General features: G+C 43.5%; 1 protein-coding gene across 1 annotated transcript in view; it reads left to right on the forward strand.

Moving 5' to 3' along the window:
* LOC124750652 (odorant receptor coreceptor-like) overlaps positions 1–19,961 on the forward strand; it is a 167,015-nt gene that overhangs the window by 114,522 nt on the left and 32,532 nt on the right. The window contains exon 6 of the mRNA XM_047248984.1: positions 1,030–1,185. Coding sequence (XP_047104940.1) covers positions 1,030–1,185 — 156 coding nt within the window. The remainder of the gene's footprint in view (positions 1–1,029; positions 1,186–19,961) is intronic.

Here is a 19,961-nt window from a genome sequence, read left to right on the forward strand (position 1 = left end):
AATACGTTTCTTCATATAGTGTACGATACGCCACACTTGTATAGTACGGGGTGTACCTCAAGGTTTTTGAGCTCTGAATTATCTGCCAGGCAACACAGTAGACCGTTTCGATAGCGAGGAATGTGAATGAGCTCTTTCCTGCATTAAAACAATCTTCTTCCTATTTACTTTTTCCAAATTTCAATCTGTGGGTAAACATAAGCTTCCAATAAACCACTGATAGTGAGTTCTATGAATAAGGAAGCTCTAACGACTCGACGACCAAGCACCAGTTCACACTAAATATTCACTTTCTAGAAACCATAAACGTTCTCGTGGATTTTAGTTGATTTCGGCGATTCTGAAATGCGGCAGTTAGTATTCGTTATTACTTAGTATCGCCTCCTCTCTGAAAACTTTACGTTATAAAGAACTTCTATCATTACCTTCCTCCAGAATTAAAGTTTGAAAATCCACTTGCTACAGTCTGTGCTACACTTAATATCGTGCATAAGCTGAAATTGTAGGCATTAAGCTATTAATACGTGTGATAGACGATTTGAATGATAGGATTTAATACCGGATTGCCGTACGCGTACATCATTTTATACGGAAGTGTTTGGTCCCTCTGCAGACATTTCTTTTGCTCCATTTTCTATTTCGTTCATCAATATAAAGGTGTTACGACGGGAGGCATTTATCTGTTAAGTACCCTGTTTATGCGGGTTGCACTGCTAGGGTTGACCTAAATTCTTCATGCAAGTCCAGTTGTTTTTGTTGCTCCACATCTCTCGACGCAGTAACTCACACTGAACTTGTATTAAAAAATCGTCCGTTTATTTGTTCATAGAGCACTGGCGACTTAGTCTAATGGGCTGAAGAAAAACTTAACATTATTTAAGTCAATTCACCACTTTAAAAAGTTTTGTAAGTTTTAAATTTCTCGTCCAATAAGGTTTCTATATGCCTGTATTAACTGAATTCTGTTTGTTTATCACCAATAGAATATGTAGATTTCACAGCTTCCAATCTTCCCTTGCCCTTTTCCAGAGCGAGCTTCTGACCAATTCTGCGTTCAGCTGCAACTGGCCAGATGGCAGCACACGTTTCAAGCGCTCCGTGCTAATCTTCATGCTCAGGGCTTCACATCCGATGGAGATAACAGTTGGAAAAACGTACTCCTTGTCAAGGCAGACGCTCCTGCAGGTAGGTGATGGTTAATCTAATGATACATTGTGACAAAGCTTCATTTTAATAAAAGTAATGCTCTCCGAGGTAACGCCAATAATTTACGAAACTTTGAATGCTTCACAGAACTCTAGTCAGTCACCACATTTTCCAGAAATTTTGAGGCTCTTTGCGTCTCCACAAATAGAGAGGGACGACCCGAGATGGGTTATTCGTATGGTAATCTGAAGACAAACTTCAGAAGTCTAGGGATAGTGATATGCACATATACAGATGGCGGTAGTGTAGCGTACACAAGATATAAAAGGGCAGTGCATCGGTGCAGATGTCATTAGTACTCAGGTATTCCATGTCAAAAAGTTTCGGACGTGATTATGTCAACACTAAGGGAATTAAGAGACTTTGAACGTGGAATAATAGTAGGAGCTAGACGCATGGGACATTCCTTTTCGGGATATTCCGAGATCCACAGTGTCAAGAGTATGCCGAGAACATCCAATTTCATGCGTTATCTCTCACCATGGACAACGCAGTGGCCGACGCGTTTGCGTAGAGTTGTCAGTGCTAACAGACAAGCAACACTGCATGAAATAACAGCAGAAATCAATGTGGGGCGTACGTAAAACGTATCTGTTGGGACACTGCGGCGAAATTTGGCCTTAATGGACTATGGCAGTAGACGACTGACGTGAGTGCCTTTGCTAACAACATGACATAGCCTATAGTGCCACTCCTGACCTCGTGACTATAACGGTTGGACCCTAGATGGCTGGAAACCCCTGGCCTGGTCAGATGAGGCCTGATTTCGGTTGGTAAGAGCTGATGCGAGGTTTCGAATGTGGCCCAGACCCCAAGAAGCCATGGAGCTAAGTTGTCAACAAGGCAATTGTTCAAGCTTGTGGTGGCTCCATAACGGTATGGGTAGTGTTAACATCAAATGGACTGGGTCCTGTGGTCCATTTGAGCCGATCGTTGACTGAAAAGAGTTTTGTGTTCCCAAACAATTACGGGACTTCTGTGAAATAATGCGCCATATCACCAGGCCACAATTATTCGCGGTTGGTTTGGAGAACATTCTGAACAGATCGAGTGTATGATTTGGCCACTCAGATTGCCCATCATGAATCCCAACGAACATTTATAGGACATAATCGAGAGGGTATTTCATGCACAAAATCCTGCACGGGCAACTGTTTCGCAATTATGGACGACTATAGAGGCAGCAAGGGTCAGTGGAGTTCCAACTATTGTTGAGTCCGTGCCACGTCGAGCTGCTGGACAACGCCGGGCAAAAGGACGTCTGTTATGACATTAGGAGGTATCCCATTACTTTTGTCACTTCAGTGCAGATCCCATTTTGGATTAAACAGTGAACCTCTCATCATTATCGCTTTATGTCTTTCAAGTAAGAAAAGAAAGAGTCGTATGCCATTGTTGGCTGGGTGATGCCAAGGAGGTGTTCAGCTGCCTAATCGTATGAGTTTTGTTCTGCCGCACTTTATGTGTCGTATCTGTACTTTGCTTAGTGTAAGAAATTGTAACTGGTGTGTGTACAATGTTTTATCTGTATGATGACGACACGTGGAGGTGAAACCTAGTGTGGGCACAGGGTCAACTCCTCTTGAATAGCACCAAAAAAACAGCCGAGTGTTATATCCTAACGGGAGGGTCACTATCAACTGCTTCGCATGCCCTCATTTCAGGAGAGACCACAGAGAGGCTTGCAATTTAATCGAGGATTAAGTACGGCACAGGGGCAGCCGTGGCAATACATCAGAAATTTGGAGTGCGGTCCGACAACGGGACGAAATGGTAATTTCTGCAAGTAGTCGCCCTCCCCAGATTCCCATACGTTCCGTTCTGTTTTGTCTGAATAGGACGTTGAGGCTGCCCGTCCTGCGGAACCCTATTCTCCTTCCGGAGCCCAAAATCATGCTGGCCAGCCAGTACTGGTGTTTAGTCCCTTTTTAATAGCGATCTCTGTTTCTGAATCGGCATTAGCGCGCCTGTCCCAAGCGAAACGCTGTTTGTTCCCCGAAGTTGGTGATTCCCATGAGCCGAAAGCAACAAGATACAGAAGATCTTGTAGACTCAGTTAATGACAGGTTTCCCCAGAAACGAATTGAAATAAAAGTGCATTAGTGCTCCTTACCATTCAAGTAGTTAAACGTGAAAGTAATTTGACCAAGAAAAGCAAGTATCGTGTGAATAAAAAAAAGAGAATGAAGATGGCAGGAAAGACGAATGCTTATCATTATATCAATAGGAATAAAAATGTGAGAAGATGACCTGACACAGGCTGACATCATACAACTCCTCGTGCGTGTATCTAGGATATCGTAACTTCCACTGAGCATGGCGGCGCTGGACTTGGGTTGTGGATGTCACAAGGCATCGAGATGACGGAAATGGGTGCAACAGACGACGGCAGCCCATGGTTACAACGGTCCTTTATTGATTACGTATTATTTACAACCATTCAGTCTTATTGGCAACGGGTGTTAATCTCTGGGAACTCAGCGATTGCGGCAGATACGCCGTTACATTTGTCCTCCCAGCGCGGTTCCAGTCAATGACAGTGCTTACCTAGCCCCACTGATGCTGTGTTATGCCCCATGGACTCCTCGAGTAGCAAAGGCCGTAGCAGATCCGGCGCGGTGTCTTGTCCCGGTGAAGGTGACCACGTGATGGTGAGGTGACCAAGTGATGGTGAGGCGACCCAGAGCTCCAAACACCGTACTAGAGGACGGACAGGTACAGCTGTTTGCGCGCGCCCTAGTGGGCTCGTGGGATGCCCGGAGAACAAGAAGGCAGCTTGATCCCGACGAGTAGTTCTGCAGTGGTGACAGAGCACAGGGCCGCCGAAAACCCAGGCAATCCAGTCCAGTACGCAGCCAGTGCCCGGGACAAGATGTTGCAGCAACAGGCGCCGATTCATGCATTACAGGAAGGACTGAGGTTCATATCCTTACGTGACCATGATAAACCGGATTTGATCCGTAATTATTGATTGCGGGATCGTTCGGAAAACAGCTTTGTAGCAAACAACAAAGGTACAGTCGAAGTCTAGCCTAATTCCATCAACACATGTATCTAGCCTTCGAAGAAAGGAAGTATAATGTTAAAGATCCTATCAACCACAGGTCTCACCTCCGTAATCCCGTATTCAAGGTCGCTAACGCAAGATTGTATTCCATTCTGAAGTAACCTGTTCAAATCCCTGAGGAAAGGGTCTGGGGTAAAGTTTTTGAGCACTAGACTTTACAGCAACGATGTGAATCACGTTCCAAACCTCTCCAGAGATGAGTGTCTCGGGAATCAGAGTCTCTGGCACTGCTAATTGCGATTCGCCCCTTGGCTGCGGACGTTCCCTTTTTACTTGAGAGGAATAGACCACATGCTGAAACAGGTTAAACCCGTCCCTTCCCTTATCATGATTTACCACAGAATCACACACACACACACACACAGACACACACACACACACACACACACACACACACACACACACCCATTGCAGGCACCTACAAGAAGAAGATACGTTTAAGTCGTAATTCTCACACACCGCCAGGAGCGAAGCCAGTGAGCACGGGGGAAGACAATAAGACAATCGCTTTCCGTTGGGTGTAGGACCCCTCTGTCTATTAACGATGAGCTCTCAGAGACGATGTACAAGGTCAGCTAGGACCTAGGACAAGGATGACGAAGGAAGTCTACCGAGTTCTTTTCAAAATAGCTTGTATGCGTGTTAATCGATCAGCAAAGCCACGGCGAACCTAAATCAAGATTGGATGCGGTGATATGACTCCCGGCCGTATCGGATCTAGTGCCAATCATAGCGGCATCTAGCACCCTAGTAACCCTTCCGATATGTTATCGCTGGTGTCTAATAATGTGTTGTACGTTATTTCGGGCAATTGTTCCTTATACTTCTCGAGAACAATAAAGTACGTGAAAGTACTTTGTTTCACATCGTTTGATATTTAATAGGATTCACCTTACGTAAATCGTTAAAAAATAATTCAGGTTACAACTGATTCGTCAGGTATTTGAAGTATTAACTGGGTTCTCCATTCAGAACGCAGTCTGACCACAATTGTCAATATTCTCAAAATTCCAGTTGAGAAAGAATGAGAATCTTTTCAAATCACAATCTTTTCAACTAAATACTGCTGACTCCTAGACTTTGTGAAGTGAGTAACATCTCTTCATGGTTTATTTACGTCATGAACAGTTTGCTGTTGGCCTCCAAACTATTGCTCGTTACATATCGGCACTCGTGGAAACATTTGGTGTCCTTACGAGACGACTACCTCCAACCTCAGTGATCTAACAGTTGTAATACTGTACATGAAATGTGTTCGTAGTTGCAAATATGAACAGCTATCAGCTGTATAAGAGAATGTGGCAGACCGGGACTCGAGCCCGGATTTCCGCTATACGCGAGCGTTCGCCTCAACGGCTTTGGCTATCCGTGCACCAACCACGGCCACCCAGGCTTCCAAATGTCGTTGTTTCTACGTCACAACGTGTACACATATATTATTTAATCCCCGTATAGTAGAGGACATTTTAATTGGAAGCCCCTGCCCGGTATCACCGGATAAAAAAAAAAAACACTGCATCGTTCTTCTTAACGACACTGGCACTGGCAATATCGTAGTTGTAGCACTTTTGTAGCGATGGTAATCCTTGTACTACGTGTTTCAATTTTTCTTTTGTGTGAGTAGGATTGAGTGCAACAAAGATCGATTATTGGGTTTTATAGCTTTATGTAATAGTGAATCATGGATAAAGAGAACTTTAGTGAATTAAACACTCCCTGTACACCTACAAAACGTAACCTTGATCGTGAAACGGATGAAATAAATAGTGAATATATTAACCTAAAAATGCCCCAAAAGGTTGATACGAAAGCAATTGCAGAAGCATAAAAGTCGATGGGTAGAGGAACATGGTGTTTGGCTAACTAATGATCAACAGAACGAATGCAATGGAAAGTGCAAATTATTTGAAATTGTATTTACAATTTATTCAGGTGGAATAGGTCTGGTTACTGTAAAAATCCTTAGTGCATGCATGTGTTGTGATGTATGTATATATATTGTTATGGTTATGAAGGCTGGCTGTACAGGTGAGGTGAACTGTTTATTCTTGTTAGCTTTAGATTAAGTAACACCTGAAAACAAAACATCATCAGTATAAATCAGGAATGATAAAAAAACTTCTAGGCTTCTTCACTAATTTCAGGACTCTGCTTCTGCTTCTTCGTCTATAGTTCACCTTGCAGTGATAAAAAAAATGTTACTGGGGCTGAATCAGCCTTAGCACATCATAGTATAAAACATAATTTGCCCTACAACCGTACAGACTGTACTGTAAAAGTCAATAAAATTGAACAGTCCACGGGTAATACTGCCGGTTCATAGTGGGCAATAGGCACAATATTTTGGCCATCAGACGTGTCACCTTCGTCAGTTGCGCTGACCAACTGAGCTCCTGATTGGCTGACTGATTTTGACTTTAGGGGATGTCTGGATCTCGTTTCTTTTGTAGTTATGGCACTTGTGGTGCCTTGCCATCTTAACTGCTCTACTCGTTTGCCTATTTAATTCTCATTATTCTTTTGTTACACTGTGTCTCTTACTGCACGCTTTATTCAGTTAATAGGCACGGCCGCCTCCTGAGGTTGCTTTAAAAAAGCAGGTGGACCCCCCCCCCACCCCCACCCAACGCCCACGCCGGCGTAATGGCCACCACAAAAAAACTATTTCCATCTCTGCAGAATGGTTAGCTTTCACTAAAGCAAGGTCTCGCAGGATGTGGGTACTGTCGTGATTGCGTATGTCTGGTTAAGGTTAACCGTTAATAAGCACTCATCTGTGAGCCGTGCTGCGGCTCGCGTTGGTGCTGGTTGTAGGTTTCTGCCCTCTGTTGCAGCCGGCCGCTGTGGCCAAGCGGTTCTAGGCGCTTCAGTCCGGAGCCGTGCTGCTGCTACGGTCGCAGGTTCGAATCCTGCCTCGGGCATGGATGTGTGTGATGTCCTTAGGTTAGTTAGGTTTAAGTAGTTCTAAGTTCTAGGGGACTGATGACCACAGATGTTAAGTCCCATAGTGCTCAGAGCCAGCCACTGTTTTAAAAATAAATGTGTGTATCTGTAAAAGGCAACCAATAGTAACTGATTACAGTCCCGTCCACAATCGTAATCGAATCCTGGCTTCTCTTGACCATGAGGTTTTAATCTGGTCAAAAATTGAAAGAAGGGTAGAGCGGTTTGATTGGCAAGGGGGGGGGGGGGGAGAAGCGAGAGAAAGAGAGAGAGAAAGGGGGGAGGGGAGAGAGAGAGAGAGAGAGAGAGAGAGAGAGAGAGAGAGAGAGAGAGAGAGGAAGTGACAAGGGGAAAAAAGCCTTTGCAATACTTGAGTCGGATAGTAAAAGCAGTAGCTGATATCTTGCTGACTGCGACAATTCATACAAGGATACGTTATAGTGATAGAGGGTATCATACAAGCGAATACCGTGTCAAGACCATCTTCGTCTTAAGAAGTCAGTCCGTTACGGTGCGGTGCTGCTGTGTAAGCTGTGGGACACTTCCGCAGCGCTGCGCCAGTTGTGGCTGGGCGCCGGCTTAGACCCAGATCGCCCAGCGGTGTGTGGTAGGCGTGTTACGTAGCCAAACGACCGGAGACGTTCGGTCGCGTAGTGGCACCACTCTTCCTCCGTTGGCTGTGCTGACAGGAAGAGTGAGGGACGCTGCCTAGAGTCCCCTGGGTAGCGGATGACGTAGCCGATGCTCTCGAGCGTCTTGATAGCAGTAGCGACCCACTCATCGAAGCAAAGCTGCTCCGTGAGGGGAGCGGCGGCAGGTGTCGTCCTTTCCCCTGTGGCGTTCGCACGGACATCGTGTCCCAACTGCGAGCGCAGTTGCCGCAGCTTGCTGTATGGTTCCTCCGTCTCTGCAGAAAGGATGGCCGTTAGAGCTGCCCTCTCTCCATCCGTGGCGGCTTTGAAGACCGAAATCGCATCCTCCGCCCTGGCCGCCAGCATGGCGAACACCTCCCGCGACTTGCAGGGCCTGCTGTGCTACCGGCGGCGGCCGGTCCCGCGCGCCACTCTCACTAGCGCGGTATTCCGGACGCCTATGGGCAGTGGAAGCTACCTTCTCAACTCTCAGTTCCGTCTTTGTTAGGCGGCGTCATCGTCGCTTCTGCTCGGTTTGCGCCTTGTCCCCAGCGGAGCCGTCGCTAGCAAAAGACTGTCAGCCACGCCAGTTGGCCATATGTGGCCCTCCGCAGCGAGCGCAAGTTGGCGCCTCGTCTCGTCGTCCGTCACAGGTGCGGGTATCGTCCGCACTTCACGCACTGGGGAGACGTGCGGCAGTAATTAGCCACATGCCCCTCAGCTTGTCACCTAAACCACTGGGTTCAAATGGCTCTGAGCACTATGGGACTCAACTGCTGAGGTCATTAGTCCCCTAGAACTTACAACTAGTTAAACCTAACTAACCTAAGGACACCACAAACATCCATGCCCGAGGCAGGATTCGAACCTGCGACCGTAGCGGTCTTGCGGTTCCAGACTGCAGCGCCTTTAACCGCACGGCCACTTCGGCCGGCTAAACCACTGGGGCTCAGCGTCCATACAAAGGGGGAGAGCTTCGGTGGTCACAGAAAAGCATAAGAGCTTCCTTAGCCCGAAGATGTCGCCGCCATCCGTCGCAGTTTGAACGACGACGATGTGTAGCGGCGGTTGCTTCTTGTTCGTCCGATTGTGCAATTTTGCAGTTGCGGCCCGGAATCCGGCGCGTAACAGCCTCTCTTGGACCGCCTTCTCGTCGCAGATCCGTGAGAGTCGGACTGGACTTTTAATTGGACCTTTTACCGACCCCCACCCCCTTCCTCCCGACTCAGAAGATATAGTTGTTGAACAGTTCAAAGAAAACTTGACTCTCATTTCAAATACGTTCATCACTCATCAAATTATAGTCGGTGGTGACTTCAGTCTACCCTCGATATGCGGGAGGCATAAAATTCATCCGGAATTGTACAGGATGCTTTCTCCACAAAACTATTTTGAACAATTACTGCATGAGGCCACTCGAAGCCTAAATGGTTGCGAAAGGACAAGAAATAATCGTGGTCAAATAGTGAGTATGGTGACGAATACAGGGATTAGCGACCACAAGGCAGTTGCTGCCAGGCTGAATACTGTAACACCTAGAACCATGAAAAATAAACGCAAAGTATATCTGTTTAAAAAAGCTGATAAAAATGCTCTTAACGTCTTTTTAAGAGATGATCTTCACTCCTACCGGCCTCATCATGTAAGTGTAGAAAAGTTGTAGAATGATTTCAAAGAGATTGTATCGAAAGCAGTTGAGAGATATATACCACATAAATTAATAAGTGATGGTATTGATCCCCCATGGTAGACAAAATGAGTCAGATCGCTGTTCCACAAGCAGCGAAAAAAGCATGCCAAATTTTAAAAAAAACGCGAAATCCCCAAGACTACCAATGTTTTGCAGAAGTTCGAAATATGCAGCGTAATTCAATGCGAGATGCTTTTAATAATTTCTGCAATCAAATTCTGTCTCGAAATCTAGCAGAAAACACAAAGAGATTCTGGTCAGATTCCTCAAGTCACACCAGTACACAAAAAGGGAAGTAGGAGTAATCCGCTGAATTACATATGCTGTACATATACTGTATTCAAACATTATGAAGTACCTCAAAGAACCGATTTATTGACACATAGTCAGCAGGGATTCAGGAAATACGGGGATTCATGAAATATCGTTCTTGCGACACATAACTAACTCTTTATACTCGTGAAGTAATGAGTGCTATCGACAGCTGATGTGAAATTGATTCCATATTTTTGGATTTCAAGAAGCCTTTCGTCTTCTAACCAATCTGCGTACCCATGGAATATCGCCTCAGTTGTGCTACTAGATTCGTGATTTCCTATCAGAAGGGCCACAGTTGGTAGTAATAGACGGAAAGTCATCGAGTAAAATAGAAGTAATATCCGGCGTTCCCCAAGAAAATGTTATAGGCCCTCTATTGTTTCTGATCTATATTAACGACATAGGAGACAACCTTAGTAGCCGTCTTATATTGCTTGCTGATAATGCTGTCATTTAAAGTCTTGTAAAGTCACTAGATGACCAGAACGAATTGCAAAATGATTTAGATAAGATATCTGTATGGTGCGAAAAGGGGCAATTGACCTTGAATAACGAAAAGTGTGAAGTTATTCACATGAGTATTACAAGAAATCCGCTAAATTTCAATTACGCGGTAAGTCACATAAATCTGAAGGCTGTAAATTCAACTAAATACATAGGGATTACAATAACAAATAACCTAAACTGGAACGATCACATGGATAATGTGGGTAGAGCAAACCAAAGACGGCGATTCATTGGTAGAACACTTAGAAGGTGCGACAGGTCTGCTAAAAAGACTGCTTACACCACGCTGTCCGCCATATTCTGGAGTACTGCTGTGCGGGGTGGGATCCGTATCAGCTGGGACTGACGGATGACATCGAAAAGTTACAAAGAAGGGCAGCTCGTTTTGTATTATCGCGAAGTAGGAGAAATAGTGCCACAGACATGATACGTGAATTGGATTGGGTTGTGTTGTGTTGGGGGAGGAGACCAAACTGCGAGGTCATCGGTCTCATCGGATTAGGGAAGGAAGTCGGCCGTGCCCTTTTCAAAGGAACCATCCCGGCATTTGCCTGAAGAGATTTAGGGAAATCACGGAAAACCTAAATCAGGATGGCCGGACGTGGGATTGAACCGCCGTCCTCCCGAATGCGAGTCCAGTGTGCTAACCACTGTGCCACCTCGCTCGATCACGTGAATTGGAGTGGCAGTCATTAAAACATTGGTGTTTTTCGTTGCGACGGGATCTTCTCATGAAATTTCAATCACCAGTTTTCTCCTCCGATTGCGAAAAGATTCTGTAGGCACCCACCTACATAGGGAGATGTGATCACACGATAAAATAAGAGAAATCAGCGCTCGCACGTGCTCGTTCTTCTTGGGCGCCGTTTGAGAGTGGAACGGTAGAGAGACAGCTAGAATGTGTTTCATTGAACCCTCTGTCAGGCACTTCATTGTGAATAGCAGAGTAATCACGTAGATGTAGATTCAAGAATAGTAGAAAATACAGCACTCTGAATATACAACCTGCTGGTATAGTTCATTGCAAAATTACACTATTTTCTTTAATATAGAATTTGGTGACAGCTTTGAGAGCACAAGCTATTAATGAAACATTCAAAAATTGTGTTAAGGTCTCTTAGGTACAGCACAAAACAAATACAACTTTTCTTGTACGTGAATTCCGAGCAAAGGGTGCTCCTACAACACCGTCGCACACAACGGCAGGAACAGTTAATGCGTCTCTAGCCGGACTGCAAGTCAGCCGGCGGAGGGACAAGCAGTGTATTGACAGACTGCGGGCGTACGAAATGGGGATCGCTAGCCCCAAACAGATCGAATGCTCACGCCCGCACAGCAGTAAAAGGCCCAAAAGCAACCAAGTGTAGTACAGTCACTGACTGCGTGCACACAAAATCAAATTAGCACAACTAAGCACAGAACACGCCAATTAACCATTAAGTGCAGTGAGACGACTTCAAACAGTTGCGTAAAATGTAAATTACAAACACATGAGGGCAACAGTCATGTCAAGTGAACAACCCATGGCAATTAAATCTCAAAACAGTTGGGTCAAAACAACATCCAAAACTGCCATAAAACTAGTTCACGAAATATTCAGTTTTAAATCTGGCTTACAGTCATCGCTTTTTCGGTGTCGAGGGAACACCCTGAGCTCCCCTTAAAATATCTGGCGGAATAACGAGGCTTTCGAATACGACTGGCTGATTGGAAATAGACAGTGCGGTATGGAACACACTAAATGACAGTACTGAGAGAGGCTAAAACAACAAATATCCACAATGACCACAGATTTTCAGTGTAATAATGTCAGTGAAACAACTCAAACCCAGTCGCGGATAACTTGAATGACCCGACCCACACAATAAATCATGAATATGTATTCAGAATTCAGGACCAAACGGCAAACTGCGCTTAAAACAACTTCGGGGTACACACACCTGCAGATATAGAGGACAGAAAAAATGATCAAATAAAACTACGCTATCACAGGAAAATCACCTTGAAACATTTCCAAGAGTCCTCGTCTGACGGCATAAATTGCCTAACTGGCAGACAAGTGAAGCATGTCCAGATAGCAACGGGAACCCGGCGCCTAGGCTCCCTGGCTCGTCCACAACACACCGCAAGTAATGGCGACACCGACCAAATCCACGACTACTTCGCGTGGCACTTGTCACGCTCGTACTGCCCTCACCTCTCTCCAGCACCCCCTTGTTCGTCCGCCAGAGCGCGCTATATCGCTCTCAGCTTTCAACGGACGACCAAAGATAAAAACAGAAGGGGGAAAGGAATAAGTCGGCTGTGAGCGCGAACCCCAGAGAGAACAGCTCGTGGGGGAAGGGATATCGGTTGACCGCGCTTCCTCAGGAGCTCAGTTCGGCAGCGCACCTGAAGATGGCGACATGTCTGGTCACCGAAATATTGCGCCCGTTGGCCATAATGAACTGGCAGTACACCCGCGCGGGGTGTTCGATCGACAAATATGTCGAGAAGGACTTACAACTCACAAAATCAGTTACGTTAATTAATCTACAGCTTCAGATATTCGTCTGGCCAGAACCAAAATTGAAACTCCACTTGCTTTAATACGCTCCTCAAATGAAATAAATTTTAAAACAGAGACAGTTTATTTTATTGCTTTCAAACTGACGATACTAACAAACAACACATAAAACGCGAGGTACTGGCGGAATTAAAGCTGTGAGAATCGGGTGTGAGTCGTGCTTGGGTAACTCAGTTGGTTCTTAATTTTAAAAAATGAGTTAATATATCAACAATGAACTTCAACAAGTGTCATAGGACGTCCGCACCGAACAAATACAGCGATCAATTACTAACAAAACGAGATTCCAAAAAAAGTTGATAGAGCACTTGCCCGCGAAAGGCAAAGGTCCCGAATTCGAGTCTCGGTCCGGCACACAGTTTTAATCATCCAGAAAGTTTCGTATCAGCACACACTCCGCTGCAGAATGAAAATTTCATTCTGGAACACTAAAACTGTTTCCATTATTGGTACAATATTTTACAGCCAAAAATGGCATTCTGCTTAAGTTAAAGGAAATTTGTAGAAATACGAGTAGTAACAAATCTTCTGATGGCATGTTGCAAACAAATCGAAAGTTAATGAAAAAATTTAAATTCTCTTCAAACTATATCTCAAATAAGTGCTGACAACAAAAAGCTAATTTTGGACTTACACATTTTTTATTTACAAATATGAAGGATTTGGTACCTGATTTGATTAAAAACATTCTTTATTTACAAATATGAGGGATTTGGTTCCTGATTTGATTAAGAAAAACAGTCATGCACACACAATGCCTTACTGCATGAGACATCACATGCGTTTCGTGTGATATACACTAGAGGACGTAATTTTGGAAAATTTATGCTCATTTTTCCCAGTGTCGTAAATCTACATGGATACTCTGCAAATCTCATTTAAGTACCTGGCAGAGGATTCATCGAACCACCTTTACAATTCTCTATTATTCCAATCTCGTATAGCGGTCGGAAAGATAGACCAATGATATCTTTCCGTACGAGCTCTGATTTCCCATATTTTATCGTGATGATCGTTTCTCCCTATGTAGGTTGGCGCCGGCAAAATATTGTCGCATTCAGAGGAGAAAGTTGGTAATTGGAATTTTGTGAGAAGATTCCGTTGCAACGAAAATAGCCTTTCATTTAGCGATGATGTCCAGCCCAAATCCTGTATCATTTCAGTGACACTCTCTACCATATTTTGCGATAATACAAAACGTGCTGCCCTTCTTTGAACTTTTTCGATGTACTCCGTCAGTCCTATATGGTAAAGATCCCAAACCGTAGAACAGTATTCTAAAAGAGGCCGGACAAGCATACCGTAGGCAGTCTCCTTTGTAGACATTTGTAGACCTGTTACGTTTTCTAAATTTCCTGCCAATAAAACGCAGTCTTTGGTTAGCCTTCCCCACACATATTCTGTGTGTTCCTTTCAATTTAAGTTGTTGGCAGTTGTAATTCCTAGGTATTTAGTTAAATTTACGGCCAATAGATTTGTCTGATTTATGGTGTAACCTAAGTTTAACGAATTCCTTTTAGCAGTCATGTGGACGACCTCACACTTTTTGCTATTTAGGATAGGGCTGCCAATTTTCGCACCATTCAGATATCTTTCACCTACATCGTTTTGCAATTTATTTTGATTTTATGATGATTTTGCTAGTCGATAGACGACAGCGACAGCTGCAAACAACATCAGACGGCTGCTCAGATTTTCTCCCACATCGTTTATATAGAGAAGTCACAGCAAGAGGGCTGTAGAAGTACCTTGGGGAACGCCAGAAATCACTTCTGTTTTACTCGAAGACTTTTCGTCAGTTACTACGAACTGTGACCTCTCGGACAGGAAATAACAAATCCAATCACGTAACTGAGACGATATTCCATAAGCACGCAATTTCACTACAAGCCGCTTGTGTGGTACAGTGTCAACAGCCTTCCGGAATTCCAAAAATACGGAATCGATCTGAAATCCCTTGTCAATAGTACTCAACACTTCGTCCGAATAAAGATGGCTTAAATGGCTCTGAGCACTATGGGACTTAACATCTGAGGTCATCAGTCCCCTAGAACTTAGAACTACTTAAACCTAACTAACGTAAGGGCATCACACACATCCATGCCCGAGGCAGGATTCGAACCTGCGACCGTAGCGGTCGAGCGGTTCCACACTGAAGCGCCTAGAACCGCTCCGCCACACAGGCCGGCGCGAATAAAGAGCTAGTTGTGTTTCAAAGAACAATGTTTTCTAAACCCATGTTGACTTTGGGTCAATACACTGTTTTCTTCGAGGTAATTCATAACGTTCGAACACAGTATAAGTTCCAAAATTATGCTCAATATCAATGTTAACGATATGGGCCTGTAAATAGGTGTATTTCTCCTACTAACATTCTGGAATATTGGTGTGACCTATGCAACTTTCCAGTCTTTGGGTACGGATCTTTCGTCGAGCGAACGGTTATATATGATTGTTAAGTGTGGAGCTAATGCATCAGCATACTCTGAAAGGAACCTAATTGGTATACAGTCTGGACCAGACGACTTGTTTTCTTAAGTGATTTAAGATGCTCCACTACTCCGAGGATATTTACTCCTACGTTGTTCATGTTGGCAGCTGTTCTCGATTCGGATTCTGGAATATTTATTCTTTTGTGAACGCATTTCGGAAGGCTGTTTCTAGTAAATCTGCTTTGGTAGCACTGTCTTCGATTTATTTCCATTGCTATCGCGCAGAGACGGCATTGTATGTTTCACGCCGCTAACGCACTTCACATACGACCAGCATCTCTTTGGATTTTCTGCCATGTTTCGAGACGATGTTTCGTTGTGGAAACTGCAATAAGCATCTTGCTTTGAGGTCCGCGCTAAATTTCGAGCTTCTGTAAAAGATCGCAAATCTTGGGAATTTTGCGTCTGTTTAAATTTGGCATGTTTGTTTCGTTGTTTCTGCAACAGTATTCTGACCCGTTTTGTGTACCAAAGAGGATCAGAACCGTCGTTTGTTAATTGATTTGTTATAAATCGCTCAATTGCTGCCGATACTATTTCTTTGCATTCTAGCCACATGTGGTCTATATTTATATTATTAACTTGGAATAAGTGGAGATTGTCTCTCAGGAAGGCATTAAGTGAATTTCTATCTGCTTTTTTAAATAGGTAATTTTTTCGTTTATGTTTGGAGGATTTAAGGGTTAGAATATTCAGTCTCGTTACGACAACCCTATCTTCACTAATCCCTGTATCCGCTTTGATGCTCCGTATTAACCCTTTGTCTTGTGATAGCGTCTTTCATTCATAATCAAAACGTGTTGGGTCCCGGGTTCGAATCCCGCTGCTGCTTAAATTTTGAATAATAATCAGCATTGGCGGCCGAAGACATACCACATAAGAAGTCACCACTCATTCTGCCACCAACGGCCTTGTCAAGGAGGGCGGAGAAGCGGACAGAGGTTCGAGGCACTCTCTTGTCCTAGGGGTAGGAAACTGTCCCTAAAGGCGGAGCAATCAACAAAGATCAACGGCATGAGGATGCAGAAGGCAATGGAAACCACTGTAATAAAGACACGTAACGTGTATCCACAGGAAAAGTGGCATGTAACTGAAGAAGTGTCATGATGATCTCTCCACCTGCAAAAGATTCCCGAGTAGTCCCCTTTCGGATCTCCGGGAGGGGACTGCCAAGGGGGAGGTTACTATGAGATAAAAGATTAAATAATTAACGGAAGAAAAACGTTCAAAGGGTTCGGGGCGTCGAATGTCAGAAGCTTGAACGTGGTAGGAAAACTAGAAAATCTGAAAAGGGAAATGCAAAGGCTCAATCTAGATACAGTAGGGGTCAGTGAAGTGAAGTGGAAAGAAGAAAAGGACTTCTGGACAGATAAGTGTAGGTTAATATCAACAGCAGCAGAAAATGGTATAACAGGAGTAGAATTTGTTATGAAAAGGAATGTATGGCAGAGAGTGCGTAGCTGTGAACAGTTCAGTGACAGGGTTGTTCTTAGCAGAATCGACAGCAAACCAACACCGACATCGATAGTTCAGATATATATGCCAACGTCGCAAGCTGAAGATGAAGAAGTAGACAAAGTATATGATGATATTGAGAGGATAATACAGTACGTAAATGGAGATGAAAATCTAATAGTCATGGGAGACTGGAATTCAATTGTAGGGGAAGGAGTAGAAGAAAAGGTTACAGGGGAATGTGGGCTTGGGACAACGAATGAGAGAGGAGAAAGGTTAATCGAGTTCTGTAACAAGTTTCAGCTAGTAACAGCGAATACTCTTTTCAGGAACCACAAGAGGAGGAGGTATACTTGGAAAACGCTTGGTGATACCGGAAGATTTCAGTTAGATTACATCATGGTCAGACAGAGATTCCGAAATCAGATACTGGATTGTAAGGCGTACCCAGGAGCTGATATATACTCAGATCACAATATAGTAGTGTAGGCTGAAGTTCAAGACATTAGTCAGGAAGAATTAATACGCAAAGAACTGGGATACGGAAGTACTAAGGAATGACGAGATACGCTTGAAGTCCTCTAAGGCTATAGATACAGCAGTAAGGAATAGTTCAGTAGGCAGTACAGTTGAAGAGGAATGGACATCCCTAAAAAGGGAGATAACAGAAGATGGGAATTAAAACACAGGTACAAAGAAGGTAACTGCGAAAAAACGAATGGTTCAAATGGCTCTGAGCACTATGGGACTTGACTTCTGAAGTCATCAGTCCCCTAGAACTTAAAACTACTTAAACGTAACGAACCTAAGAACATCACACACATCCATGCCCGAGGCAGGATTCGAACCTGCGACCATAGTGGTCGCGCGGTTCCAGACTGTAGCGCCTAGAACCGCTAGGCCACTCCGGCAGGCAAAACTGCGAAGAAACCATGGTATAATGACTCCTTTTCTTACTAGGCTAATTACTGTTTAGCTCTACAGGGCCATTATACTGAAATGTTTCCCCACACCACCTAGTATTGTCTTTCTATTTGTGTGAGTAACTGTATGTTCACTGTTGTGGGTAAATACATACAGCGTACACAGGGCGGTGTGTGAAACTGATGGCGATTAAACGCTTCCGCTGTTGTAGAAATCTGCTCCAGATGCTGCAGATACCGTGTTGAGCTGAAAGTGGTAACCAAAATACGGAGAAATATTCTTCGGGGCTCTGTTGCATAGCAATCAGATTGCTTTCAGTTCTGAGAAATGTCCAGTTACTATTGTGGATTTGAATGATCCATGAAGTGACTTCTTTTCCGAAGAAAACATCGAACTATTTCACTGGAACTGAACGCTCCCGTCGGAACTGTTCTCAACTGGTGTTTATTAGTAAATCACAATAGCAGTACATCGCTGGGTGTATAATAAGACGTACCTTCTTGAAATGAACAATATTTTATTGTTCTATTAACTGATTTCCTTCCATATGCACTTATATTTTGCAATGTGAATCAAAAACTCGCAATGGCGTCGATTTTTTACATCAAAAGAATCGCTCTCGCTCTCCTAAAAAAAATTACTCTTAACAAGAACAAAAGAACTCTATATCCTAAGAATAATTATGTGAGCGCTGACCGCCACAGAGTAATAAACAATATCTTTGTCTCTCTCTCGCACTGTCACAGCAAGTTACGCTGCATGATACATCATATATGCCCCTCTTGTGGACGAACGTTTTTGGGCAAAAACAAACACGAGCGTTCACACAACACTATATCGGTGATTGCTTATGACACTGTATTAATGTCCACTAGAGTATTAATGTCCACTGTATTTCTTATGATATTTTGGTATTAGTGAATGACTATCTAAATGTAAATTATTGATTTGGGTGCATATAATGCTGACAAAGCCTGTGCTGAATTCCTGATGCAGCATATATGCATAGCTTACATGCTTGCTTTTATTCATTTGTCGAGGATGGCATGAGATGTGATCAGAAACCTTTTTCATCATCACTCAAAGCTTCTGTCACTCGCCTTGAGATGTCTCAAACGGATAATCTAGCCATTCGGCTATGCCCCACAAAGGAAAACCAAGGAAAACCTCGGGGTAGATTTACCATCCTCGTATTTCTCATTTGCAAAGAAAATCAATTGAATTACAATGGAAAATAAAAAAATATTTACAATATGGATATTTTTTAAATGAATTTAAACACTGTTCACAAAAGAAACACAACACTGTTAATCTTCTGTGTCTTGAGGTGAACCGTCGACGCGTTGGTTTACGTCCATCTACGATTCCCTTCTATCTGTCATCTCCTGGTAACTTATGGAATTCTATTCCCATTTCACCGTCTCCTCGTGGGTATTATGGTTTCCCGCATATGGTTAACATGAAAATAAGAGTCAGTGTAAGTTCCGTGGAAAAGGTATTTGATCTATGCTGAGCTGAAATAGAATCTAATCTAAAGTTCTTTCTAATTGTCTGTCCTGAATTCGAAATATTCGGAAGTCGTAAGGTGTTCTTCATTTCTATCAACAACCCTATAATGCACTATACACAAATCCAACTGGTGCTGCCGTGTCAACTTATGCTCGTCATCTTTCAGATGGACTTTTACACTTGTTGATGTGCTTATAACTGAAAGGCATTTGCTCAGTTGGTAACTTCGCGAGTAACAATTGACATAACATAATTTACATACACAGGTATGTTACAACAATAGTACAATTATAAAGACAATGTTCATCACAAAAGATTGAAACAAAGTAATAGGCGTCCTTTTAAAACTGAGAACGGGTTACTCCTTCCGAACAGCATGACTTCAGCTCAGCAAGTAAAAAAAAGCAAATACATACATACACTGACATTGTTAAATTGACATAAGGAAAAATATCTTGCCCTAGACCAGATTCATTTGAGTCACTAACCCATGGTCATTATGCATTGTGAAACCTGATTGAAATTACTATCTACTAAATAAAAAATTTTTTAAAAGAAATCATTCATACTATAGCTAAATTCTCTGCATACTGAAAAGAAAACTTATCCTTACAGTGGAAAACCTATACATAATGTCTGCATATCTCTCGTA

This window comes from Schistocerca piceifrons, chromosome 1 (genome assembly GCF_021461385.2).
Source record: "Schistocerca piceifrons isolate TAMUIC-IGC-003096 chromosome 1, iqSchPice1.1, whole genome shotgun sequence".
Taxonomy (NCBI): Eukaryota; Metazoa; Arthropoda; class Insecta; order Orthoptera; family Acrididae; genus Schistocerca; species Schistocerca piceifrons.